Source organism: Panulirus ornatus, chromosome 48, assembly GCF_036320965.1.
Source record: "Panulirus ornatus isolate Po-2019 chromosome 48, ASM3632096v1, whole genome shotgun sequence".
NCBI lineage: Eukaryota > Metazoa > Arthropoda > Malacostraca > Decapoda > Palinuridae > Panulirus > Panulirus ornatus.
This window is the reverse complement of record NC_092271.1, coordinates 16,970,685-16,998,168: the sequence shown is the minus strand read 5'-3', so window position 1 is coordinate 16,998,168 and position 27,484 is coordinate 16,970,685. Positions and strand designations below refer to the sequence as shown.

The window sequence follows — 27,484 nt, the reverse complement described above, 5'->3', positions numbered from 1 at the left end:
TGTGATGGTGAAGATCATGTGATGGTGATGATCATGTGATGGTGATGAGCATGTGATGGTGAAGATCATGTGATGGTGATGATCATGTGATGGTGATGATCATGTGATGGTGATGATCATGTGATGGTGATGATCATGTGATGGTGATGAGCATGTGATGGTGATGATCATGTGATGGTGATGATCATGTGATGGTGATGATCATGTGATGGTGATGATCATGTGATGGTGATGATCATGTGATGGTGATGAGCATGTGATGGTGAAGATCATGTGATGGTGATGATCATGTGATGGTGATGATCATGTGATGGTGATGATCATGTGATGGTGATGATCATGTGATGGTGATGAGCATGTGATGGTGATGAGCATGTGATGGTGAAGATCATGTGATGGTGATGATCATGTGATGGTGATGAGCATGTGATGGTGAAGATCATGTGATGGTGAAGATCATGTGATGGTGATGATCATGTGATGGTGAAGATCATGTGATGGTGAAGATCATGTGATGGTGAAGATCATGTGATGGTGAAGATCATGTGATGGTGATGATCATGTGATGGTGATGATCATGTGATAGTGATGAGCATGTGATGGTGAAGATCATGTGATGGTGATGATCATGTGATGGTGATGAGCATGTGATGGTGATGATCATGTGATAGTGAAGATCATGTGATGGTGAAGATCATGTGATGGTGATGATCATGTGATAGTGAAGATCATGTGATGGTGAAGATCATGTGATGGTGAAGGGGATGGATCATCGGGGATTGGAGAGGAGGGGATCGTGTGTGTGTGTGTGTGTGTGTGTGTCACGGGGAGAGAGAACTTTACACTCGTGTTGCCCCCGTCTCTTAACCTCTTATGTATGTATGTATGTACCATGTCTTTGCTCCTACACACACACACACACTAGGGTATACCAGGTACCCACCTGCTACGCCCTGGATTCGAACTCATGCGGACCCGACCCTGGGCGAGCCCGTGGAGAACTCATGGCCAGTCCCGTGAACCGCCACATCACACAGAGCCGTGCATGTGTGCTTGAGAGAGAGAGAGAGAGAGAGAGAGAGAGAGAGAGAGAGAGAGAGAGAGAGAGAGAGAGAGAGAGAGAGAGAGAGAGAGAGAGAGAGAGAGAGAGAGAGAGTGTGTGTGTATGTGTGTGTGTGAAGACTATTTCATGTAAATGTACGTGCATGAATCTATCAGTGCCTGTCATTAACTCTTTTGAATATAAACTCGCAATGAAAGCGTCAGAGTGGCAACAGGCTCCATGAAATCGTCCCACCACCATACGCAGCGTAAAGTTTGTTGTTCATTATTCATGGCCTTTAATGTAGAGCTCTGGGACATGTTCTAGTTTGTTATTCACGCCACCATTATGGACATCATCCACTGGACATGACAGAACCGTTGGGGTGTGTACAACTGGAGAGCAGAGAAGGATGCATGACGGAGTGAGGAGCAGGTGATAAAAGTGTTGCAGGAAGACGGGGAGGAAACGAGAGGGAAAGTGTGTAGTAGATGAGGGCGTGAGTGAAGTGGAATGGCAGGAAAAGAGGGGAAAGGAAATGATAGTGAAAGGGAGATGAAAGGGGGCGAGAGACAGGATGAGGGAGTAAGCACATACGAGGGTAGATGATGGGGAAGCTGTTTCAACATGTGGAAGAAACAGGCATAAATGAGAAAAGATGACACTGAATAATGAGTGGTACGGAGGGAACAGAATGGAAGAGAAATGGAAGTAAGATGGAAGGGATACATGAGGTTAACAATAAGAGAGAGAGAGGTTAGTAAGTTGAAAGAGTAAATGTAGAGACATGGAAGGGGATGAGAGAGAGAGAGAGAGAGAGAGAGAGAGAGAGAGAGAGAGAGAGAGAGAGAGAGAGAGAGAGAGAGAGAGAGAGAGAGAGGATAGGATGAGGAAGGGATGAGAAGGATGCCATATTATAGTCAGGAGAATGGAGGAGAGGTGATGCAAGAGGCGCGGCGGCTGAGAGAACTAACTTTAACTAGATTATGTGCCACTTGTTATTGAATTACTCTAATAACTAACTGGTGGGACGCTCAGTGTGTTACCTGACTGACGGCTGAGCTAAGACCCATGTGTACCGTCCGGGGGCAAGGGGAGGATAGACGGGTTGGAAGGGACGGAGGAGAGGACCGAGCAAAGGTACCGTCAGGGCACACTGACGAGAGACGGGTAGGAAGGGAAGGTGCTGAACCTTTCCAAGACTCAAGTGGTGATCCTAATGTTTTCTTGTGAGGAAGTAGACAGTACCGAGGTACCTGGTGACGACGACATGTTAAGGGTATACAGAAAGATATTAGCAACGTGGGCAAGGTGTGTCTGGAACCTAGGAGGCAGCTGTTGGAGACATGGTAAGGATTTGGTGTGTACCTGATAGTGACTTAGTTCAGCATTTGGTATGGACCTCCCTCCCGCTGTTGACCTGTTCTAGCCTTGCCTGTTGGGGACATGATGAGGAAACATTGGGCAATCGTGTACGAACCATTTCTAGGAAATTATTATAGACTTTAGGAAATTATGATAGACCTGAGGTCAATTAGACCTATCAAGACGTGATAAACGATTGGTTCACACTTATTAGGGAACTAGGGTTGACCTGTTATGGACCTGGGGTTTCGTCCTGGCAGAGGAGACCTGGTAGACGGAAAAAAAAAAAGGAAATGACCTGTGAGAGACCTGCTCCAGACTCACTCTGGGGTTTCGAAGGCGTAGTGACGGTGGTCGTCATCATGGAGGCCATAGCTGTGGTCAAGGGCCAGCTTGGCCTTGTCCAGGATGGAGAGGACCCGGCGCTTGGCTGGTGGAGGCGGTACTGGAGGTGGCAGGGCGGCAGGCAGCTTCCTCACTAAGGGCGGCAGGCCACGGGCGGCGTGGGCGGGCAGGAGGCGAGGGTGGGGCGGAGGAGCACGCCCGCGGAGACCAGGGGGTAGTGGAGGTCCCGGGGGCGCTGGACCCACCACGGTTCCCCGGCAATCTGGACCGTCAGGGGACAGTAGCTCTGTGGAGAGGACTGCTGTGAGAGAGAGAGAGAGAGAGAGAGAGAGAGAGAGAGAGAGAGAGAGAGAGAGAGAGAGAGAGCAAATGAATCAATATTCCAGGCCACAATCTCACGGTACACACCATAAAGACAATAACAATAGCACTAGAATCAACATTGATTGTTTATGAGAATGCTAATACTGATTCAGTCTGTTTAATTTGATTCGATTTATGGGTATGGCTTTTGTTACTTTGTGTGTGTGTGTGTGTGTGTGTGTGTGTGTGTGTGTGTGTGTGTGCCTAAGCACCAACAATACATATTTGGTGTTTTGTTTATCCTAGTAACACACGTGAAGTGAAATATGAAAATGTTTTCCTTAAATGACAAAATTTGTGATTCCTGTAACACACTCGGATATAAACCTGACATTTTCCTGTCTACATTACATTTTCCTGAAAGAAAGAAAGAGCAACAGTTATACGAATGCATGAAGGTGAATTCTTATCTTTTCACTAGATATCTTATTATCTAATCGAACACAGAGAACTAACAAGATTCCTGAACATCTCCCTGGGCATGACAAAGGAAGTATGGCTTTAGGTAACCACAAGTCTTTTAGACCCACTGAGGGAGACATGCTCATTACTACAGCATTATCTTCAAGCAGTACTGTGTCTATGCATACACCACACACACACAGCCCATCTACATCACATACATTCTCTTGAGCTGCTCACAATATCAATCAACTCCCTGACTCTCTGCATTCAACCTAGGTTAACAAAAGAAGCATTTTGACATCTTAATATAACATTTATATCTATTTGCATCATGTATATAAGCATTAACTTTGTGACATTTTACCCAGACAGATCTTAATCTATTTTTCTTTCTCGTGGCAATATTTCCTAAGTGCTTTCAAATGACAGAGGTCACTCTACTGCATCCGCGAGCGAGACAACACCACTTGACATCACACTTGGTTGAGGGTCAAATGTTTCACACCCACAAAGCTCAGAGTCGTGTGAGCAGTGTGGAGAGGTTGACTGTGCCAGAAGGTGAGAACTGTGCTGGAGAGGAAATGCTGTGAGGTTGTCCATAAGAGAATCTTCGAAGGCGAAGATTGAGAATCTCGACTTTGTATAACTGTGACTAAGAAAACTCAATTAGAAGAAAGATTTTCTTATATTTCATTTAACCACGTGTTTATTAGATACGGATCTATCTCTTGTTATGGGTTTTCAATGGTTCTTTTCCTAGCCAGAATGTGAGTTTATGTCGATCATAGAATGGTCGTGAGAGAATGAAAGGAAAGACACTGAATCCCAGCTCAACCTGAGACAAATGGTGGGCCATCAGCTGATTCAAAGCGGTGATCGCTTGCCATGAACGTTGGGTCACCCTGGAAAAGTGACGCATTTCAATCATTTATTCATGAAAGTCTCTGAAGTTCGGGAGCATACAGACAGCTTGATAGATGGGTTAGATACGTAGATGGATAGATTTATAGTTGTATAGATAGACAGATGAACTGACAGCTAAATGGATTGATAGCTAGATACAAAGACAGATGGATGCATAGATAGAGATAGCTAGATAATCATCGTCAAAAGACAATAATAGTCCGCTGCTATATTGCAGGAAACACGAAAAAATTTGTTGAGTTTTGAAAAATTCCAGCAAACTTTTTCCTTTTGTGTGTGTAGTGGCCTGGGAGGGAGGGCAGGCGTAATGGTGAACAAGGAGGGCGTGATAGCCAGGGAGGGAGGGAGGGAAGGAGGGCGTAATGGCGATCAAGGAGGGCGTAATAGCCAGAGAGGGAAGGAATGGTTGTTTAAGGGAGGACGTGGTGCTAAAGGTGGGAGGGCGTGAGTGATGGTGAGGGACGGTGTACACGGTAGCCCCTTCGTAACTGTGAGCTGACGAAGGCCCAGGGAGGCCTTGGTCTGCTAGTTAAATATGAAGTTTGATAAGAGTGAGTAGTGAAACCTTTATGAGAGAGCTGGATACATGGCTGGAAACAGCTCCGGATGAACCCAAAATAAACTATGCAATATGTGCGTGGCACGATAGTCCTCCCTCACGGCAAAATCTAGTCACCGGTACTCCTCTCTCTCTCTCTCTCTCTCTCTCTCTCTCTCCCTCTCCTTATCAACGACACTATTGATCATAAAACACGGACCCACCGCCAGCAATGCATCATGAAAAGGGAAACTTAAAAGCATGAGAGAGTATCTGGCCCTCGGGGTCCCGGAAAGAAGGTGGTGGTAGTAGTGGTGGTAGTGGTGGTGATAGTGGTGGTGAGGCTCCTCCTGCTGGTGGTGGTGAGGCTCCTGCTGGTGGTGGTGGTGGTGAGGCTCCTGCTGGTGGTGGTGGTGGTGGTGGTGGTGAGGCTTCTCCTCCTGCTGGTGGTGTTGGTGGTGGTGAGGCTCCTCCTGCTGGTGGTGTTGGTGGTGGTGAGGCTCCTCCTGCTGGTGGTGGTGCCTGGCGGCAGTGGATGCTCCTCCTGCTCCAGGCATCCCCACTCATCCGACCATCACACTAAGTGCAGCATCAAAACTTCACACCATCCTCATGTGCCTCATATGCTCTCATATGCTTCATCATCCACATCATGTGCCTCATCATGTTACTCACTCAGGCTCACGGCTTTTCCCCACTTTAGGGGCTAGTCTCTCCTATATACTTACTGTAGGTAAGCCATGCATGGTCTAATTGAGAGGCCAAAGGAACGAAGACATCTACGTTCCTTCCATCTAACACCCCCAAAAAAATGAAACAGGTGACGAGGAGGAAAATTGGTTAAGAAAAAATAATGATTTCATGAATTTTCTTTCAGTAAGGAAGATCGTATCATAGCAAGTCTTTCACAGTCTTGCTTGAGCTTGAGATGATGGCAGACTTTATAGCCCTCGGGAAGTGGGTGGAAAGATATGAAATTATAGAAGAAAATGAGACTGTATATATATATATATATATATATATATATATATATATATATATATATATATATATATATATATATATATATAATGGATCTTCTTAATGGAACAATTAGCGTTCCTGACCGTGACGTGTAACCCATCCACGGGCCGCTTGGGGTCGAACTCATAGGTTCGAAGTTTAGTTGCGGCAGTCGGTCCACAGTCAACTCAGCTGTTCATCCTCCTCTAGGGGATAGTCGAGTGAAAGAGTACCTGGCTTAAGGCTTAAGGCTTAAGTTGCCCGTCCTGTTTCAGCTAGTATATATAGAGAGAAAATGTATATGTTCTCATCTGTCATTATATAACCCCATGGCCCCTTTTATGGAGCTCCTGCAGCTTCAACACTGCGTTTCAATCAGTAGCAGGGAAAGGATGGACTTTTTTTTGGAGCGAAAGCTCCTCAAATTCACTGTACTCCTTTTCATCATTGACAGTGATACAGTCTTGCCAATGGGGACTTTTCAGTGGAGGTGTAACCCATTGCAGACGAAGTCCGGGAACACATATATACTAATTTCGTGCTCCATGAGTCCCCTTTTACCTCTATCGAGCTCCTGCAGCACTCAGGAAGCAGGCCACTTCCACCGGGCTGAACCATACGTCTTAAAGTGTAGTGATGTGTGTGCGTCATCTTGGGGCGTGTGCGGGCAATTGAGCCGTAAGTCCTCGGTGTCTCTGTGGGCTTGGTAGGTCTTAGGATATGTTGAACTGGAGTTTGTATTGTTATAGGGATGGGTGGTGTCCCAAGCATAGATGGGGGAGTGTGACTCGCGTACGTCTAGAGAGTGTGGTTTTGGATAGGTGGAATTCTACTAAGGTGGGGGTGGTGTTTGAGTTGGGAAGGGGAGCTGTTTAGTGTTGATCGGTGTTGGTCAGTGTTGTGTTTGTTTAGGATGGAGGTAGATAAGTGAGTAGAGGTCGCTGAAGTGTGAGGCAGGGGGCGAGCTTGGGGTTGGTGCTTAGATATGGCGAAGCCTGAATGGGAGGGGGTCTAGCTAGCACTCTTACAAAGAACTTAGTGTCGAGGATATTGAAGTCGGACTGTATCGGTAGGATCTTTGCTTCTCTGTGTAGGTGATGAGCGGCGAGGGTCAGCGACTGTTCTGAGTGCTGTATCTTGCGTGGTTTACAGCCTTGTTAACTCTGTCTTTTGAGAGAGTGGATGACCAGGCAGGCGAGGTGCATTTCAAGGTGGAGAGGATAAAGTGTTTGTGGAGGATGCTACGGGATTCTCTCTCTCTCTCTCTCTCTCTCTCTCTCTCTCTCTCGTGCGAACAGCTAGCATTGCCGCGAAGGTCGTACTTGAAGATTGGATGACCTTGTGGTTGTACTTTGAGGACCTACTTGTTGAAGTTACTCAGTAATGTTAAATGTTTGTGATATGTCGGAACTTCTCGTCTAGTGTTCTGAAGGCGTTCTGTCTTTTCTTCTTCTTCTTTTTTTTAATGCTTTTGGTGTGGAGAGCGAGTGTAATGTTCGTATCATATGTGATGCCTAGAATAGCAGGTGTTTTATCTGGTTGGAGTGACTGTCCATTCAAGTTGATTGGCGGGTGCTTGTTGGATTCATGTCTGCCTAAGGCTACATTTGTGATGGAAGACTTTTGTGGAAACACGAACCTTCATATCTAGGTGAGCCATTGTTTTAAATGGGTAACGCAATGTTACATGGTTGCAGTTGCTAGTGTGGTGTGAGGATGTTGTGATGCGACTGTGAGGTTTTCTGCGTTAGAGAGGGCCTTCATGTTGACGTTTGCTGAAGGTAATTGAAGGTCATGTAGGAGGAGATTGAAGAAGGCTGGAAGTAGGACTGCTGCTTGAAGAACTCCATTGTAGAATTTAAAGTCTTTAAAGGCTAATTCGGTGTGAGTGAGTTTGGCATGGCAGCCGGCTATGAAGCAAGCTAACACTTTTTGAGACTACCATGGCAAGTATTGTCAAGCATATTCTGTGTGAGGATGTCGAGGTACAGTGTTTAATAAATGTTATGGCAACTAGTATTGTGCGGGACGGTGGTTATATTTAGTGGAAGCCATCCAGGATATGGTGTGTGAGGTTTCTGTGTAGGGCGGTGGTGGAGTGGTTGTGGGAGTGAGAGTGGAATATTTTGCATGATAATGTCGTGGATCAGTTTTGCAGAGATTGGATATATATATATATATATATATATATATATATATATATATATATATTTACAAGGGAAGAATGGGACTCCAGACGAGGGAAAGAAAATTGTAGACATATTAGAAACTTCAGAGTCGAAAAAGGGAGACAAAAGGAGTCTGGCTACGTCTGCAGTGAGATGACCTTGTTTCCCTCTCACCTTCCTCTAATTATAACTCACCTGGAGGTGTGAGGGAAGGCGGCGGACGGTCCCCCGCGCCTCCTCCTCCTCCTCCACCGCCTCCTTCCGCAGCTGCTGTGGCACCCCCGGCCGCCTGCGGATCGCTGATCAGCTCCATCTCCCTTATCTGCTCCTTCCTGATGTCGTCATTGTTGTCTGGGACGAGGTAGCGACGGACCTCAGCAAGGGCGTAGGCGATTCGTGCGTAGGCCTCGGCGGGAGACGCAAAGGCCGTGATTTCGACATGAAGGTCCTCAAGAAGGTGGACGTATTTGGGGTCTCCCGAGGCCCGGAGCTCTTCCTCCTGTAGGTGCAGAGGAAAGGCTGGTAACAAAGAATGAAGAGAGAGAGAGAGTCAGCCAAGTGATTAAGTGGTTGAAGTCTGTAAAATAACTCTTTTTAGGGGAGGTGGATCAGAGTGGGTTTGGAAGGAGAGAGAGAGAGAGAGAGAGAGAGAGAGAGAGAGAGAGAGAGAGAGAGAGAGAGAGAGAGAGTCAGCCAAGTGATTAAGTGGTTGAAGTCTGTAAAATAACTCTTTTTAGGGGAGGTGGATCAGAGTGGGTTTGGAAGGAGAGAGAGAGAGAGAGAGAGAGAGAGAAAGAGAGAGAGAGAGAGAGAGAGAGAGAGAGAGAGAGAGAGAGAGAGAGAGAGAGAGAGAGGTCTCAGTTGTTACGGCAGCAAAACTAAGGAACTTCAAAGTTCACGGCGACAAAAAGTTTCATGCATAAAACTGGCCAGGAGGCAACCTTCTCCAAAAAAAAAAAATATAGGAACAAGGCACAAAAGGATTTTGCGTCTCAATTAAGTAGAAAAACCTTCAGACTTTTGTGAAATCTAATACCCTGTGTAAAATGTAAACAACGCATTTTACTCTGACATGCCCAGCACTGTCTTGCACTTATTTCCGGCACGGTGTGTCTTAGGGAATGTTTTCTAAAATGTACACATATTGGGTTCCACGCAGACATGTTACCTTCGTTTTTTTGTTTTTCTTTTCGCTTATAGTGTATTTTGGTTCTCTGCTCATGTATCTGATCCTTTCTTAAGACCCTTATGAAATTTCGATCGTGTATTGATCAAGGCTACGTGAGAGAGAGAGAGAGAGAGAGAGAGAGAGAGAGAGAGAGAGAGAGAGAGAGAGAGAGAGAGATGTTGTTCATCTGCAAGAGTTACCTCTTTCACAATATCTAAAAGTGAGGTGTTGAACCTCTCCCAGCACCAAAACGCCCTTATGAAAATATTTCTCTCAAAACACTGAGAGATAACTTGAGATCAGCAAGGTGAAGGGTGTCACTTTTCATCCTTTATTTAACCTGACGTCTCGTTTTCAAAGTGCTCACATAACAGCTGGAAAAGTCTTATACTCGTTTTTTTTTTCCACGTGTTATATAAACTATGAAGGAAAAATGGCATAGCCTTTTATAAGATGATTATGATCGTATATCTACGTCTGCAGTCATTCCCCATCCAAGGCAAATGATTAATATGAAGGGGTTTTGGAATGATATGTAGCCAATAACAAGCTTTGTTATGTCCAGTATTCTACAAGCTAATGATTGACAAACAAACAGGTATACAACCATACAGGTACAATACACCAATACAGTAAATACATCCGTGAAGAAAAAGGTAATTTCATATGTAATTCTGAACAAATATGGATTACTTTCAATGTCTTTTCACTCTTACTTATCTTTTGTGATGGTGAGGAGTAGATAACTTTGAGGCAGGGTATTTAAGTGCATTGATATACAAGAATATATGACAGTTAGTAAGGATATGTAATATACCAACATTTCCTACAGCATACTAAACGATACATTACGCAGAAAACACCCTCGTATACTCTGACAGTGTCATCGTAATATAGTAGTTATCCTCCTTTGTCAGAGGGGTCATAATACTACAAACATTGAGTTATATGAATGTTAAACACATTTCGGAGGGGGTAACACAACACAACATAGCCCTTACGACCTCTTCCAATAAGTTATGTGGGTTTATTGGGTTATACCACTAAACTACCACAGTTGGTGTGCCACTGCCCAAGGGTTTGATATCAGTATTTGACTGTTAAGAGAAAAGGGATCACACGCAAACACATGAAGCAGTCACAACACAGGTCCATGAGTAGTCTATGTAAACGCATTAAGCCTACGAGAGAACAAGCTACAATGATAAATGCATTATTGTCTAATGTAATATTAAACGACGGATTCTTTTCTGAACAAATAACTGTTCGCTTGTTTCACCCAAGCGAAAGGGCATTTATAACTGGAGGTCTGAGCCTCTGTAGAGAATATTTCGCTTAGCTTCTTGATCTGCTCGCGATCGTAGCAATGGGAAAAGTATAAGAGAAAGAATTCGAACGCTTAAAACAATAGATGAATGATTCTGGTAAACGTAGGAGAGGTGTCTGGGCGATGATAAAGGAATCAGTGCCCGGGGGATGCAACGCTTGCTATATTGGGACAATGTGTGGGAAGAGAGCTCTCGCCTGTGTGGGCCTCAGTATTGGCATGACAGAGTTTATGAAAGATAAATATTGCCAAACAAATGAAGCGAGCGTGGAGTGATTTTAATTCCCCCTCTCATAAAAGGGAATATAGACGGTCAAGTATTTTCACATACAAGGGAGAAAAAAAAAGAATCGTTTGGAATGTTGACTGAGTTTATGAAGATAATGTTTGATGACCCGGTCAGATTTTGTATGATTAGAGATGGCGTCAGTAGAGGGTATGGTAGATGGCACACACACACACACACACACACACACATACACACACACAAATTCATTACAGAAATTCTAACAACCTCGGAGTAAGTGAAGCATTAGGTTTGCTGAGTTTGGACTGGTATATATTTACTGAATCATAAGACCAGAGGGGAATATTGTGTTGGGTGATATAACAAACGATTATGTAATACAAAGGAAAACTGAGGGTGGGTTGAGTCCTATGTGATAAGTCTCACGATTTATGTGATTCGAATTTTAGGATCCCCTAAAATGATGAGAGAAGAATTAGTCGAGAGCCTTAGAAGCAAAACCATTATGAGTGAGAGAAAGATACAAGGGAGATAAGACACTAGAGCAGGTATGATCTGGGAGAGAAGCATCGCTGAGATGATGATGAAAACCGTAGAATGTGGGATGGCCAAAATGATCTTGACAACAGGTTTGAAAATGAAAAAAAAAAGACGAATGGGTACAGAAGGGCAAGGGAGAGTAAAGAAGGCAAAGGATACGACAAATAACGTAGTAAAGGATACGACAAATAACGTAGTAAAGGATACGACAAATAACGTAGTAAAGGATACAACAAATAACGTAGTAAAGGATACAACAAATAACGTAGTAAACGATACGACAAATAACGTAGTAAAGGATACAACAAATAACGTAGTAAAGGATACAACAAAAAGCGAAATAAAGGATGGAGACAAAGCTACGTAGACGTGGTAATACATAAACGAGAAGGCTCTCTGAAAGAAGACACTCTTACAGTAACCCAATTTGGGTCAATGGCGGTGTGAACGGTTGAGTGCACAACAGTAATGATGGCTATGGCTTTCTTGTTTCATCATCAGATGGACTTGTTTATATTATCACGAGTAAGGAAGGAATATAATCCATCTATATACCTCGACCAACTGTAAAGTGGAGAGTAATATTGAAAACTCTTTCCCAGCGAACATTGCTATCAGCGAGAGATGTACTTATCCTTCCATAATGTCTGGGAATAGCAACTTTAACCCACCCCCTGCATTGCAAGGAGATGGCATCACTATTTCTCCCCACAACCGGGAGATGGCAGCACTTAGTTCACTATACCACCGCTTGATGGCAGCACGGCCGCTCTCCCCCCCTGGCAGTATAGCCAAGACGGCAGGGTTCGAATCATCTTTAAGACCCCACTCATAATATACCGAATTGAGGTAAAAGAAGAAGATGTAACATTATCGTTCAGACATTACCAGACCTTCCAGCCACATCATGTAGACTGATTGCTTTCCCAGGATGGAAGAAGGAATAGAACACGGAACGAACCAGGGACTCCAGGAACAGAACACGGAACGAACCTGGGACTCCAGGAACAGAACACGGAACGAACCTGGGACTCCAGGAACAGAACACGGAACGAACCTGGGACTCCAGGAACAGAACACGGAACGAACCTGGGACTCCAGGAACAGAACACGGAACGAACCTGGGACTCCAGGAACAGAACACGGAACGAACCTGGGACTCCAGGAACAGAACACGGAACGAACCTGGGACTCCAGGAACAGAACACGGAACGAACCTGGGACTCCAGGAACAGAACACGGAACGAACCTGGGACTCCAGGAACAGAACACGGAACGAACCTGGGACTCCAGGAACAGAACGCGAAACGAACCAGCACATCATTAAGGTATAGATGAACACTTATTAGTCTGATTTGTTTCACTGCTTATCTGTCTGTCTTTTTATGCTTTAATGTGATTTCTCATTACGGACACACACACACACATACATACACACAAACACACATACACACACACACATACACATACACACACACACACACACACACACACACATGGACGTTTCTGTCATACTTACATAAGAAAGCTGATACACACACACACACACACACACACACACATGGACGTTTCAATCATACTTACATAAGAAAGCTGATGAGAGGGGATGAGTTGTGTGGAAGGCACAACGGTATATAGGGTAAAGCAGAGGCATTTCATTGACCATTGCTTCCAAGTGTCTCGGACACGTACGATCTTAATGAGGAATCTTCACAAGGACATTTATTTTTAGAGGATTGGTATTTAGGGATGAAGACCTCGACCTGGGATTAATATCTACAGGCATAGGATTGTCTGAAATTTACTAGATTTACAGTTAGAATACTAAAAGAAAAAAAGAGAAAACATTAATTTGATCAGATATTTTGAAGTGCGCTGTTAGAAAATATGATGAGAAAAGAGACAAGCAATTTCAGGTGAGTTGTATAAGCATCTCTGACTACGTTATTAAATGAGAAAAGCAATTAAAGGTTTTTTTTCATATGTCTGTAATTGGACTAACGAGGCTGAGGTGTAACAACAGATATTCATTAAACATTTATGTTTAGAGTAACTGCGTTTAGGTAAATGATATTTGGAGTCGGTGAGTCGAAAGAAGTAATGATGAGAGTAGAAACAATTAGACGAGATGTGTTTTGAAGCCAGGCTGGGATGAAAATAAGAAAATAAAAATAAAGAAAAAAAATGTGTCTGTAAATATGAAACTTAGAATAGCTATGTACAGAAGTAGTGCCAAGAATTAGGCAGGACCGTAACACTAAGTGTCCCAGGGAGATGCGATGTCACGTGGAATGTAAGACTCACACACCCTGCAGAGCCAACGTACTATCTTATCATGATGTCTGGCGACCAACAGCTTTCACCGAGACTCACAGTCTGTTGGCCATGACTGATCACATCGCGAGCAACGTGAGAGGAAGCGTCTGGTCACACCGTGCCAGCTGGAGATGGAGGGAGCAGTTCATTAGGAGAGAGGCAAGCGAGAACACGAGTGGAGAAGAGGAGGAGTTTAACTGATGATGAACAGGAAGATGGAATGGCAATAGGAGGGCAAACGGTGCGGAAACAAGACATCTGTTTAATTCAACGCAGCGTTAAGGAGTGGGGGTGAGGAGTGTGGGGGTGTGGAGCGGGGGTGTGGTGTGGGAAGGTGTGGAGTGGGGAGGTGTGGAGCGGGGGTGAGGAATGGAGGTGGGGGGTGGAAGGAGGGTAGGAGAGGGTTAGTAAGGCAGTGTGATTTAGGGTCGCGCTTTGAAATATACGAGGGGGAGGCGATATAATGAGGGAGATGATGTACTCTTTCTTTTGTTCTGTTTACCTGGCGAGAGAACGAAGATAAAGGACCAAGTAATGAATTCACGGGAAGGGATCTCTCTCTCTCTCTTTTTTTTTAATGTTCATCTCTCTTCATTTTATTTTCTTCTACATTGCTCCTCGGAGTTCTTTTCATTGCTCGTGGCCTCATTCCTTGTCTCTAAACGGGCACCGGCCATGGGGCGCTCATACCGACATTCGGGGGTCAAGTCTGGTATGATAATGCAGAGGGAAATGATAAAAAGCTTCACCTGTCTTCAAGTAGTGTGTCCTTATAGGGCATTAAACTGACCTCAGAGGTGTGGGAGGAACACTCGAAGGTTCAAAAGACCCCAATATTTCCAGCTGTGGGACCCAAGGCGTGCATGTCAAACCTGTCACTCCTCCTTGAGTCACTGAAGGTCACACAACGTCCATGAGGTGTGGTGGTGTCTTGTGAGACTCAGAGGCGAGGCAAACTCCCTAGATCTGTAGCCAAGAAGTCTGTTTACGAGAGAGAGAGAGAGAGAGAGAGAGAGAGAGAGAGAGAGAGAGAGAGAGAGAGAGAGAGAGAGAGAGAGAGAGAGAGAGAGAGAAAGAGAGAGAGAGAGAGAGAGAGAGAGAGAGAGAGAGAGAGAGAGAGAGAGAGAGAGAGAGAGAGAGAGAGAGAGAGAGAGAGAGAGAGAGAGAGAGAGAGAGAGAGAGAGAGGTCCAACTGCACAAGTGAGAAACGGGAGGCAGTCAAGCGGTCTGTGGAGAGCTTTATCAGAAGTGTGAGCAGCCCTGTATAATGACAGATCAATCCCTTGGTGAAGCTTGAGAAACAGCTCTGAATAGAGAGAAATATACGTTCGAGACCTGAGCAGGGTTTCCAATTGTCCTGAAGCAGACTTAGCCTCTTTAGAGGATAAATCAATGCCAAGTACATTGATGGAGTCGAGGAACTGAACAATAGAATCTTCAACAGTAGATTCTAAAGTCGAGAGGAGTTTCAGAGAGGGGGTTATCGGAAGACCATATGGCTTCGACAACATTGCATTTGAGATAATACGTTTACGTCATGATATAGAAAATAGAATTCTTAGATCTGGCTTGAATTAAGCTGAGGATGAGAAAGCTAATGAAGAAATGAGGAATACTGATGCGTGACGGAGGTAAAAGACGGCTACTGTAGTGTCATCAACATTGGAATGGATAGGGTTTATTGATCGAAAGTTGATCATCAGGAAAGAAAACAGAGCCACCTGGAAATAGATTAGAAACATGAGAGACACAAATGTTGATTGGGAAAGAGGTTGTTCGACCCATCTCAGTTACAGCAATGGACCAACTGGAAAGAAATTGGGAATAACTGTACTAAGGAGAAGGATGGCAGTTCTAGAATCAGCACTGGTGCATGACCTTGTCAAAAGTCCGTCGATTTAATAGCGGTCCGCGACGTATGGTATCCAAAGGATGACCAGATCCAACAGGAAAGTATGTCACTCGTTAGGCTCGTCTTACAGGAACTCCAGTGGTGGCCAGTGGGCAGACTGAGCTTCAAAGTGATTGAGAGAATGGAAAACTAAGGAGTGAGATAAAGGCTTCTGAAAATAACGAAGCCAGTGCCAAAGGAGGATAGACTGAGGGATCAGCAAATATTTCTCTTTTCTCATACTTTTTCTTCTCACATTTTCTCCCTATTATATTTCACTTCACGTCCTACCCTAATCTTTATATCTTTTTTTATACCTTCGTTCCACTAAATCCCCTCATCTCCTCTCACCTCCTCTCTATGCGGTCTAATCCCGTTTTTCCTCCACTGTCGTCTTAAGCAACTCCTTCTCCCACCCAAAGCACCATCCCAGCGCACACTCCTCGCTCCCAGCACCCGTTTCCTCCCTTCCTGAATCACTATAGATTACCAGACGCTCTCCACTAACCCACTCTATCCTTCTCTTCTTACTTTCCCTTGACTCACTCTTCTATTACCCTATGATATCAGTCTGTTGAATAACCCCCTCTATTATCATTCTGCTGAGCAGTACCTACCCTGGCACCAGTCTGCTGAGCCATCTCCTTAGCGCCTGCTTGCTGAACAATCCTTCCAGCACAAGACTGCTCAGCTTTACCCCAAGTCATAAGTCTGTCGAACACTTTCCTTTACGCAATTCTCCTGAACAATTTCCCCGGCACCAGTGTGCTGACCAGTCCCCCCGGCACCAGTCTGCTGACCAGTCTCCCCGGCACCAGTCTGCTGACCAGTCCTCCCGGCACCAGTTTGCTGACCAGTCCCCTCTCTGGTACAAGCCTACCGAACAGTTCCGCTGGTCTGCTAACCTTCTGTTTGTCCCTCATGGAGCCGCGTCCAAGCACTGCCATTTTGGTGAGCGTCTCCTCCTGCAGCCTCTTCATGGAGTTCCCCTTTGGGCCCAGGAGCTTGCCCACGAAGTTGAACTGTCCAGGAGAGAGAAACAATCTGGATTAATCACACAGTCATGTCAGTGTGTTCTGGAAAGGCAAACAGATTTATAAAACAGTTACAATATAGTTCTATATTCTTAGGCAATCGGTTTCTATGTAGCTAAAAGTAGAGTTGAATCTTAATATATATATCTTAAGGTCAACTTTAAAAGTACATATCCTTGATCTTGAAGGTTGTCTGACTTACGAAAAGCTGTAATATTTTTCACTGACCACCTAATTTACATCTTTTAAAACACCAAGTTAGAAACAAATGTCGAGGTTAGGGAATATAAAAAGAAATGTTTCTATTTCTTCATCCATTTATTCTCCACCGCCAGAGGGCTTAATGAAGGTTGAATAACCATGTGGAGATGCTGGTTACCATATATAAACACACTTCCATTCTCTGCTCAGCAGCAGTCACGACCCTCCAAAAAATGATATTCCGCGAGACTTGTTTACCCCGGCAGCTAACCTTGGATGTGGGTGTAAACAACATCAAGTAAACAGATTGGTGGTCTTGTGACACACGTAGAAAACGTCGCGAACACAGGAGGGGAGAGAGAGAGAGAGAGAGAGAGAGAGAGAGAGAGAGAGAGAGAGAGAGAGAGAGAGAGAGAGAGAGAGAGAGAGAGAGAGAGAGAGAGAGAGAGAATCGATTACCTTTAAGGGGGGGGGGGGATATGATTGGTGTCTTCCTAGAAGTTCTCGCCTTTTGTAAATATATTTTTTCGCGCAGGTTGCACTGTTTATATTCTGCAAAAAAATCTGATTATTATTTTCTTCCTTTTTCTACCTCTCGACATCTTTAATGTCTATATTGAATATGTTGGCTGCATGAGATGGACGATGAGCTGATGACACGGAACAAAGGCAGGCAGCCTGACTATTCGAATGCTATGTACTCGAATACCCTTCGTTTCACGTTGGTGAGCAACGGGGTCTACACCGGTCATTTCCCATCAGGCTCACACAGCCAGCAGATAGCATTTTACCGAACCTAACTGTACAACGCGGAGGTATATGAATATGGACAGAGTGCATATGAACACGCACTTTCATTAAAACCTTTTGTAGCGAAACTGTATTTCGAGGATCATGCATGTAGTGAGAACGTGCATGGTCAAGGATCGTGCATGTAGTGAGACCGTACATGGTCTTAGAATGGTCTTAAACACATAAAGAAGGTATTTCAATTCTTTTCGATTGGTTATAACAAGATGATCCCCTTGACCAACACGATCCTGGTGATCGATATAGCTAAGGCTGACGGCTCTATAAGCAGCCACTGAACTCACTCTGTTACAAGGGTCACAGCTGCATTGAGGGGCGTGTATGGTCTGAAGAAGGTGGTCTTCAGAAGGTCTTAAGAAGATCTGAAGAAGGTGGTTATAATCAGACGTTTGACGGCTTTAATGACCCTGGCAGTCGATAGGCCTAGAGCCAAATAAAAACACCCAATGAACGATGCTATCACTGGTGAATTATCACGTAATGTTCTTTCATATCATGACAGCAAACGTTGCAGAACTAAACATAAAAGATTTCAGAGAGACAGAGAGGCAGGTATACTGACACCAGCATAACTCGTGTTGATCTATATCACGTACATGGCGTTTCATTACTTTATACACGATGTATATAAAAGATATTTTGACAGAAAAATGTGCTCTGTATGTACGTTATCCTGTTCAAGCTGCAGTTACATTCCCACAGACCCAAAAAATATAGAATATCTATTTGCTGTTCACGAAACATCCGATGAATCTCTACCAATCATACTGGGGAACAAATCATTTTCTTGTTGATCATCAGCTTCGAAATATTTCTATATTTCTTATACATATACGATATTTTTTTTCTCGTTTTACTGATAAAAAAAAAGTATGACATACTCTTATTATTTTGAGATTTTTTTATTTTTTGTTCTCAAAGCACAAGACTGATTCGACCCCATCTATGTCAGGTTGAACCTTCCTCGTAGATGCCGATACAGCAAGTTTTCAACTTTATAGGCATTGAAAACACATTAGAAATAAAGGAAAAAAACAAAAAATCGAGGGAAAAATGACGAAGAAAGTATCGGGCCTTCATAAAAACAGTGAGAAATGGCTTTTTCTTGTAGGGAGGTGGTGGACACACCACCTTCGTAATCACGACCGTCTTAGGAAAAACAGAAATCATCAGCCAGTGTTGAAATATGATGGCAGCCAACACCATATGTCCCTCCCTGAGCGATTTGGCCCACGACCAACACTTACCAATCACTTGATAACACAATGTTCCGGGCTGTCATGTGGTACCAGTATATGGTACCAGGGGATAGGTATTATGGTGTATTATGGATCTGGGGGTGTTTAAGGTGGGGGTGTGGATCTGGGGGTGTTTAGGGTGGGGGTGTGGATCTGGGGGTGTTTAAGGTGGGGGTGTGGATCTGGGGATGTTTAAGGTGGGGGTGTGGATCTGGGGGTGTTTAAGGATGGGGGTGTGGCTCTGGGGGTGTTTAAGGTGGGGGTGTGGATCTGGGGGTGTTTAAGGTGGAGGTGTGGATCTGGGGGTGTTTAGGGTGGAGGTGTGGATCTGGGGGTGTTTAGGGTGGGTTGGGGAGTGTTTAGGAAGGGGTGTTTACTAAGGGTGGGGTGCGTATAATCCGTGTTCTGGGTCCAGCAAGCCAACACAATCAATGCATCGGTCGGTTTGTACAGCCATGATTGTTTTTGTCACGCCTCGATGTGGTGTGGCCTCGACTGCACAACACACACACACACACACACACACACACACACACACACACACACACACACAATTATCCACGAGCGAGGGAAATCGAGAGGAGATCGGGGTCTCTCTCTCTCTCTCTCTCTCTCTCTCTCTCTCTCTCTCTCTCTCTCTCTCTCTCTCTCTCTCTCTCTCTCTCCGCCTTGATGTATTCTCGTCCTCCTCCCCTAGGGGCAGTCCTCCGTCATTAATCGCCGAACTGTTGGTGTTTCTGACACACACACACACACACACACACACACACACACACAGGCACTCGTAGTCAAGATATTTTCACGTCCTGACAAGGAGACCTCGCACCCTCTGCTCTTCCTGTGTTCTTATACTGTCAAACTGGAGGGATATGATTACCTCCTACACTGCCATATAACATGCACACAAGTCAAACACTTAGGAACTTATCGTGTTTCATTTTACCCGTGGACTCATAGGAATATCTTAATCACGCGCAAAATTGTGATCCTTTCCCATATATATATATATATATATATATATATATATATATATATATATATATATATATATATATATATATATATATATATATATATATATATATATATATATATATATATATATATATATATATATATATATATATATATATATATATATATATATATATATATATATATGTGTATATATATATATATATATATATATATATATATATATATATATATATATATATCGATAGATCGAGAGAAGACTATATATTGAGAAGACTAATTAAGAAAGGGTGCAGAACCCTAAAATTGACTCCTGGGATGATAAGAGAGACAGTAAAATCTGGATCGTAACAAGATAGGAAACTTCTAATTAAGACTGACTCTGTGTCTCTCAGTAAATTTCCAACATAAACTTCGTTTCTTCACATGTTCCCTTTAGTAGTCTCCTGTTGGCTCACGCATTTTCTTTAAGCACACTTGATTATAGATCATTCATAGAAATCAATGTGATTAAAGAGTGGTAGTGTTTCTTCAGCTTGCTTTTGGGTGGTGTTGATATTCTTCTAGAGAATCTTGCAATTCACCAGCAGAGACTGAAAGCTACAAGCTGGCTATGATCATAGCCAAGCAATCCCATCTGCCACGCATAAGGTCTTGGGTTCGAATCCTGGCTGTTGGAGGTATAATCAGCAAGTTTGTTTTGCATCTGTTTCTGCCTGTCTGTTTATCTTTCTGTCGGTTATACCTCCGTCTATACACCGTCTGTCTGTCTATCTGTCTGTCTGTCTTTCTTTCGATCTATTTGTCTTTTCTGTCATTCTCCCTCACTCCGCCCTCAAGGGTTCGCGCGTCAATATGTTCTCTCTGAAACAGACGGTGTTGACGCCTTTTATTAGTTACACCCACAGACCCACATTATTTATGTACCCTGGGAAAAAAAAAGAGTTTTTAAAACCAGGATGGCTAAATATTTTTTCCCCCAACTGTAAACGGTTCTGAGAGGAGAAAAAAAAATAGATTAAGCCCTTTTTTTTTCTTTTTGTTTTTTTTTCTGTGAATGTAATTGGAAATTATATCATGATATGCAATGCTGTACCCCTTTTATATCATAGATTAATATTTCAAAATTGTATGAGTATATATATATATATATATATATATATATATATATATATATATATATATATATATATATATATATATATATATATATATATATATATATATATATATATATATATATATTCAAATTCCTGGTGTAATTTCTTTGGATCCTAATTCTCTTACTCTCTCCAATACTCAGCTATTTATGATGACTATATATCTACCTCTTCATTAGCAAGAATATTGGAATGAATGAATATAAGAAAAATCGTCCGTAAGTGGATCCAATTCTCCCTTGAATCACTGTGAAATATTGTACAGGGAAGGTATCCTTCAGGACTGGAGAGCGAGAGAGAGAGAGAGAGAGAGAGAGAGAGAGAGAGAGAGAGAGAGAGAGAGAGAGAGAGAGAGAGAGAGAGAGAGAGAGAGAGACAGAGAGAGAGAGAGAGAGAGAGAGAATTAACGGAGGGAGAAGTGTCTGACCGCCTGTCACACTGAGGCGCTGCTGTGAAATTCCTATCTGGAACGAGTTAATGGTAAAACTGTCAGTGTGTAATGCTGGGAGAAGAACAGAAAAAAAAAGGAGAGAAAAGAAAGAAAAAGGAACTTCGAAATTGTTCTAGGGTGTTCGTCTAAGTTTAGATTTACAGGAAGAGTAACTTGCACACATATAACTTCCACTAGTAAAGGAATACAATAACGTATTTAGTTTATTAATTTCATATACGATTTGATACTATAAAGTGGAGGAAGGTCTACAAATGAGTTTGTCCTGGAGGAGACACAGGGTTTTCGTGTGGCTTTCCCAGGAAGTCTTCTGGTAATTAGATAGAAGAAAACAGCTTGGTGTTGGGTTTAGAGAACGGGGGAGGGAGGCACTCCTGCTGGTGTGTGATGGAGATGACACCATCTGCCGGTGTTCTCTGGGAGTGACATGACGAAACGTTTGTTGAATCCACAAAACGTTTATCGTTAAAAAAAAGACAAAAAACTCTCTTCGGTGATATACGAGCATAAATGGCAGACCAGTCGTTCATATCGGTGAACATCAGGGTTTAATCGGATCGTTCGAAGACAAAATGAGACAGACTTGATTTCCCTCAACATTGAATGAGAGTCGATAGCGAGGAACAAGAGATGTTAGTTCTCTTTCGTGGAGAGGAAAGTTAGACAGTTCTGGTGAGTGATGGTGTGCTAGTCACCAGATAAATATCATCGACTGAAACGAACGCCTCTCCTTGGTTAATTTTACAGAGAGTGTGACACCGAAGTAGGAAGGACTGGAAGAGCTCTTCCAGGGAATGGGAGAACCATCTCGGGGAAGACAGTGTCTTGTATACTGGAATAACTTTGTCCATATTCATCAGCGAAGACGATACAGCGGGTCTCAGATATTCAGTCCTTAGGCACGACGGTACGGCCCTTGAGCGCTATGTGACGGCCTTGTACACGACGGTACGGCCTTTGTGCACGACGTAATGGCCTTGGGTACGACGGTACGACCCTTGAGCGCGATATGACGGCCTTGTGCACACGACGATACGGGTATTGTGCACGACGGTACGGCCCTTTGTACACGACGGCTCGGTATACGACCCTTGACTACGACGTTTTGACTATTAAAAGCCCAGGTATAGAATCATGCCATTGTCCTCAAGGGTGGTTGTCCTATTGTTCTCCACGGTCGTTAAGTCGTGATAATGGGGCTAAGGTAATCAATACATATGGCCGGCCTTTTCTATGTATGTTCGTTTGTCACACACAGCCATACGGGGAGAAGAAGCAGCTAAGTATAGGGTTCGTTATTCATCCCACGTACCATACAGGGGAACACAGAGCAGTTTTGAAAATAGGAATTGTCGAAATGATGGTTTTACGTCAACAGGAAGTTACTCACGAGATATGAGACAACAGTGAGTTACTCATGAGATGTGAGACAACAGTGAGTTACTCATGAGATATGAGACAACAGTGAGTTACTCATGAGATGTGAGACAACAGTGAGTTACTCATGAGATATGAGACAACAGTGAGTTACTCATGAGATATGAGACAACAGTGAGTTACTCATGAGATACACGATATTTGGAAACCCCTTTGGATTGAGACGTTGTATAACGAGCCTCTCTCTCTCTCTCTATATATATATATATATATATATATATATATATATATATATATATATATATATATATATATATATATATATATGAAGAAATCATATTTCATTTTTCAAACCGTAATTAACAAGCATTTTCCCAGAACACATGCATAATATTTACGTTCCATTTAGCAAATACACCAGACCCTAGACGTTTTAAATCATGATGAAGGAAGACGTAAATATCGCAAGCGAATATGCAAAACCTCCTAATTACATATTCATACTGGGGTTTATAATGAGGCTTGAGGCAGAGAAAGCTAAATGAAATATTCTGTAACCGTGATGCTGTATTTTGTAGTGTGCTGTATTTAGTTTTGTTTTCGTGGTCATGTGGAGTAGTATGCAAGATCTGATATCATAGATCTGTCACTTGATGAAAAATGATACGTTAATTATTATCATTATTATCATTACTATCATTATCATTATCATTATCATCAATATTATCACTATTATCATCATTATTATCATCATCATCATCATCATCATCATCACCATCATTATTGTGATATCATACTGAACAATCTTCTCTTTGTTTTAACTGTCATATACCTAATGAACTTTGTTATATCTCTTAATTTATCTGATTGATAAAAGAAATTGTAATTCTTTCCATTTATCTCTCTATAATCTTAACTATCATGTTAGTTATCTATTCATCTATTTGCTTTATATCTCTCTGTGGTCTTATCTATTATCTTATTTCCATATTCATATATATCTTCATTTTCTTAATCATTCAATTTTACTTTGTTCCTCTTACTTTCCTCGAGCGAGGCAGGATGGTAACCATCTCAGCCAAGGGTCGAGTTAACGTCTCGCTAACACATTAGGGTGCCTGAGTCTCAGCCACAGTTTCATCCCTGGATCAAGGTCAGGGTCACTGGTGTTCACTGTAGGGCTCAGGGGCTGCTGGCCAGCCTTCACCCCACGGAGGGAGAGGATGTCCGCTGCCTCACTCCTGACCAGAGTGGTGGGTTGTGGGGAGATGAGGCACGATGGAAGACTTAGTGTTAGCTCACGTGTTTGTGTGTGTGTTTGTGCCCAGAAGACAGACAGATAGATAGATAGATAGATAGATAGATAGATAGATAGAAAGATAGACAGATAGATAGATATACACCTGACTCAGGCTACGGCGTGTGTTTGTGTGTGTGTGTGTGCGCGTGTGTGTGATCTCTGATTGCGATTATTATTTGTGTGTTACTGGGGAGACAGCTTTGCACTTATGTTACCCCGTGTCTTAACGCCTTAACATTGTAGTTATGTACCATGTCTCTTCTCCTATATGTTAATGCACACACACACACACACTCACACACACACACACACACACACACACACGCTACGCTACGCTATGTACCAGTCTTATCGACTAACCCTTGAATTATGTATGTGTGTGCGTATGAGCAGAGAAGCAGACATGGTACCTATATACAAGGTAAAGACACGATGCACCATGAGTAGTCAAACTCTCTTCCAGCAACACACATCATGGTACTCAAACACACACACGTGAACTGACGTGCTCAGTGCTAGCCACCTTGCACAGTGCCATAGCGGCGTGTACGTGCACCGCGCCACTCCAGAGTGGTCGTGCTAACTGCCACGCCTGTCACCACATTACCACGCTCAGGGTCGCTGCCTGGAAAAGAATTGTAGTTTTTCCTGAAAAAATGTGTTAGGGGGATTTGTGATATACGGACGATTCGTGACGAATTTTCTCTCACTATATATATATATTATCCCTGGGGATAGGGGAGAAAGAATACTTCCCACGTATTCCCTGCGCGTCGTAGAAGGCGACTAAAAGGGGAGGGAGCGGGGGGGCTGGAAATCCTCCCCTCTCGATTTTTTTTTTAATATTCCAAAAGAAGGAACAGAGAAGAGGGCTAGGTGAGGGTATTCCCTCAAAGGCCCAGTCCTCTGTTCTTAACGCTACCTCGCTATCGCGGGAAATGGCGAATAGTATGAAAAAAAAAGAATATATACGTATATATATGTGTGTGTGTGTGTGTGTGTGTGTGTGTGTGTGTGTGTGTGTGTGTGTGTGTGTGTGTGTACATATTTGTCGTCCAGTGTTCATCCTACAAAGGAACACATTACACTGCTCGACCTGTGGTCCTGTCCGTTGGATATGGCTGGCTTCCTGGGTGCTGCAGGAGCCACATACGTCAAGGTAAGAGTGTGAGTGTGTGTGTGTGTGTGTGTGTGTGCGTGTGTGTGTGTGTGTGTGTATCTCGTTGCTTATGAACTATCTACACAGTGGAGGAAGGGAGGGAGGCGTACACTCATGGGGGCCTCAATTCTTGAATATTAACCCAACTCTGAACATGGACATGCGCAACTCTGAACATGGACATGCGCAACTCTGAACATGGACATGCGCAACTCTGAACATGGACATGCGCAACTCTGAACATGGACATGCGCAACTCTGAACGTGGACATGCGCATTTGTGTATGTTCATCTATCTATCTATTATCATCTATCTTTGATCCATGTTTCATGCATGTCCTAACAGATGAAAATCACTCTCGCCTCGGCTCTCTGATCCCTTGATAGACCACTAAAATATGCAAATCCCCCCCGTCTCCCTTCCCCGGTCTCCCTTCCCGGTCTCCCTTCCCTCCAGCTCCCCAGACGATTTCAATATTTTTTTTTTCTATTCCTTTTTCTTCCTCTGGCTTAATGCCGTCGAGAGAAGGTTAAATTTTACGAAGTATTATTTATTTTTCTTCTTTTACGACGTAAGTGATTGTGCCAGAGGAAGTTTCCACCTCGTAAAAATGTTTGCCTCACGGTGGGGTAGGGGGGTGGTGGGTGGGAATGGGGGGTGGATGTGGGGTTGTGAGGGGGGGGGGTCCGTGTTGTATCCTTTGGTTCCCATCGTCCAAGATTTTCGTTGTTGTGATTGAGTTTGGCGAGTTATCTTCCAGCCATCACCAAGTTTCGAAAGACGATCGAAAAAATTTTCCAATTTTTTTTTCCCATTTCTCTCACTCCCTTCCTTAGGATTGGATTTATATGTGTGTGTGTGTGTGAGAGACTCTTTCATCGAGGGCATCTCCACAGAAATCCTTCAGGAGATGAGAGTCTAAGGGTTGTAACAACATTCGTGTATGAAATCTGAGTCACGTGTATGAGATTTGAGTCACGTATATGACATTTGAGTCACGTGTATGAAATTTGAGTCACGTGTATGACATTTGAGTCACGTGTATGAAATTTGAGTCACGTATATGACATTTGAGTCGCGTGTATGAAATTTGAGTCACGTGTATGACATTTGAGTCACGTATATGACATTTGAGTCGCGTGTATGACATTTGAGTCACGTATATGACATCTGAGTCAGCTATGGTCTCTCAGCTCTTCCATCCAGCAAGGGCGACAAAATACGAGACGCCCTTCCCTCCACAGGCACTCTCATCCTCTCCTCTCCCTTGATATCCCATTGTACCATGGTTCGCTTCTCGCCTGCATTCGAGGAGAACATCGAACAGCCTTTCTTGCCGCGTTTCACCGGGAACAAGAAGCCATTAGCCTGACGGTGCTTGCCCGCCTACCTGGGCCACAGCCATTGACAAGCCACGGAAACACTAACACAGACAGTGGGAATTTATGTGTCCCTCCAGTGCCGGCGGGAGCAACAAGTCGCGCCGCCACTGAAGCGGGAAGGTCATGGTAGCCAAAGCACCTTTAAGGATCGTGTTTGAGGTTCTGACGACGACGGCCCTGGGAGAAGAGGTTCAGCGGCCGCTGCTGCTGGTGTCAGATCAAGGCAGCTCTCTCTCACACACAAAGAAAAAAGAAAAAAAGGAAGGAACCTTCCGTTGTACGTAATATTTCAATGAATATATTATAAGCTCCTATTACTCCATAAACTTTATAGGCTCCTCCATGCGCTTATATGTGTATGAAGGAAGAAGCAAATAGAGGGAAAGTTACTCTTGAGGGTATATAGCTCCACCTGTGGGTTTCAAAGATCAACAACATCTCAAAGGACGCCTCGTTCTCAATCACCTTTGTCAGATGTAGGAGTACTCACATTTCGTCTCTATGTCCACCCTCCCCCTTTTCTTTTTAGTATAAGTCTGACTTCTTGTCACTCGCCATAGGAGTGTTTGGAGTCGTATCGATACTAGCATTAGGGAGGGTGAAATGAGGGAGGAGTGGTGAGTTGGGATGAGTCCTGAAGGGGGAGAATAGCTCACGGGGAGAAAAGATGAAGAGAAGTGGTGTCGAGTGGGGCTAGCAGAGAGATGGCTAAGTAAGGGGGAGGATAGGTGAAGTTGAGAGGAATGGGGTGTGAA

At 43.6% G+C, this 27,484-nt stretch overlaps 1 protein-coding gene across 3 annotated transcripts in view; it reads right to left on the bottom strand.

Moving 5' to 3' along the window:
• The window catches only part of LOC139764140 (uncharacterized), a 571,792-nt gene that overhangs the window by 12,476 nt on the left and 531,832 nt on the right, over positions 1 to 27,484 (bottom strand). Inside the window, exons 3-5 of one of the 3 annotated variants that reach the window (XM_071690678.1) lie at positions 16,547 to 16,663; positions 8,348 to 8,651; positions 2,732 to 3,053 (exon numbers count right to left, since the gene is read on the bottom strand). In XM_071690678.1, the coding sequence (XP_071546779.1) occupies positions 2,732 to 3,053; positions 8,348 to 8,651; positions 16,547 to 16,663 (743 nt within the window). The remainder of the gene's footprint in view (positions 1 to 2,731; positions 3,054 to 8,347; positions 8,652 to 16,546; positions 16,664 to 27,484) is intronic. The other 2 variants (XM_071690679.1, XM_071690680.1) reach the window with 2 other exon arrangements.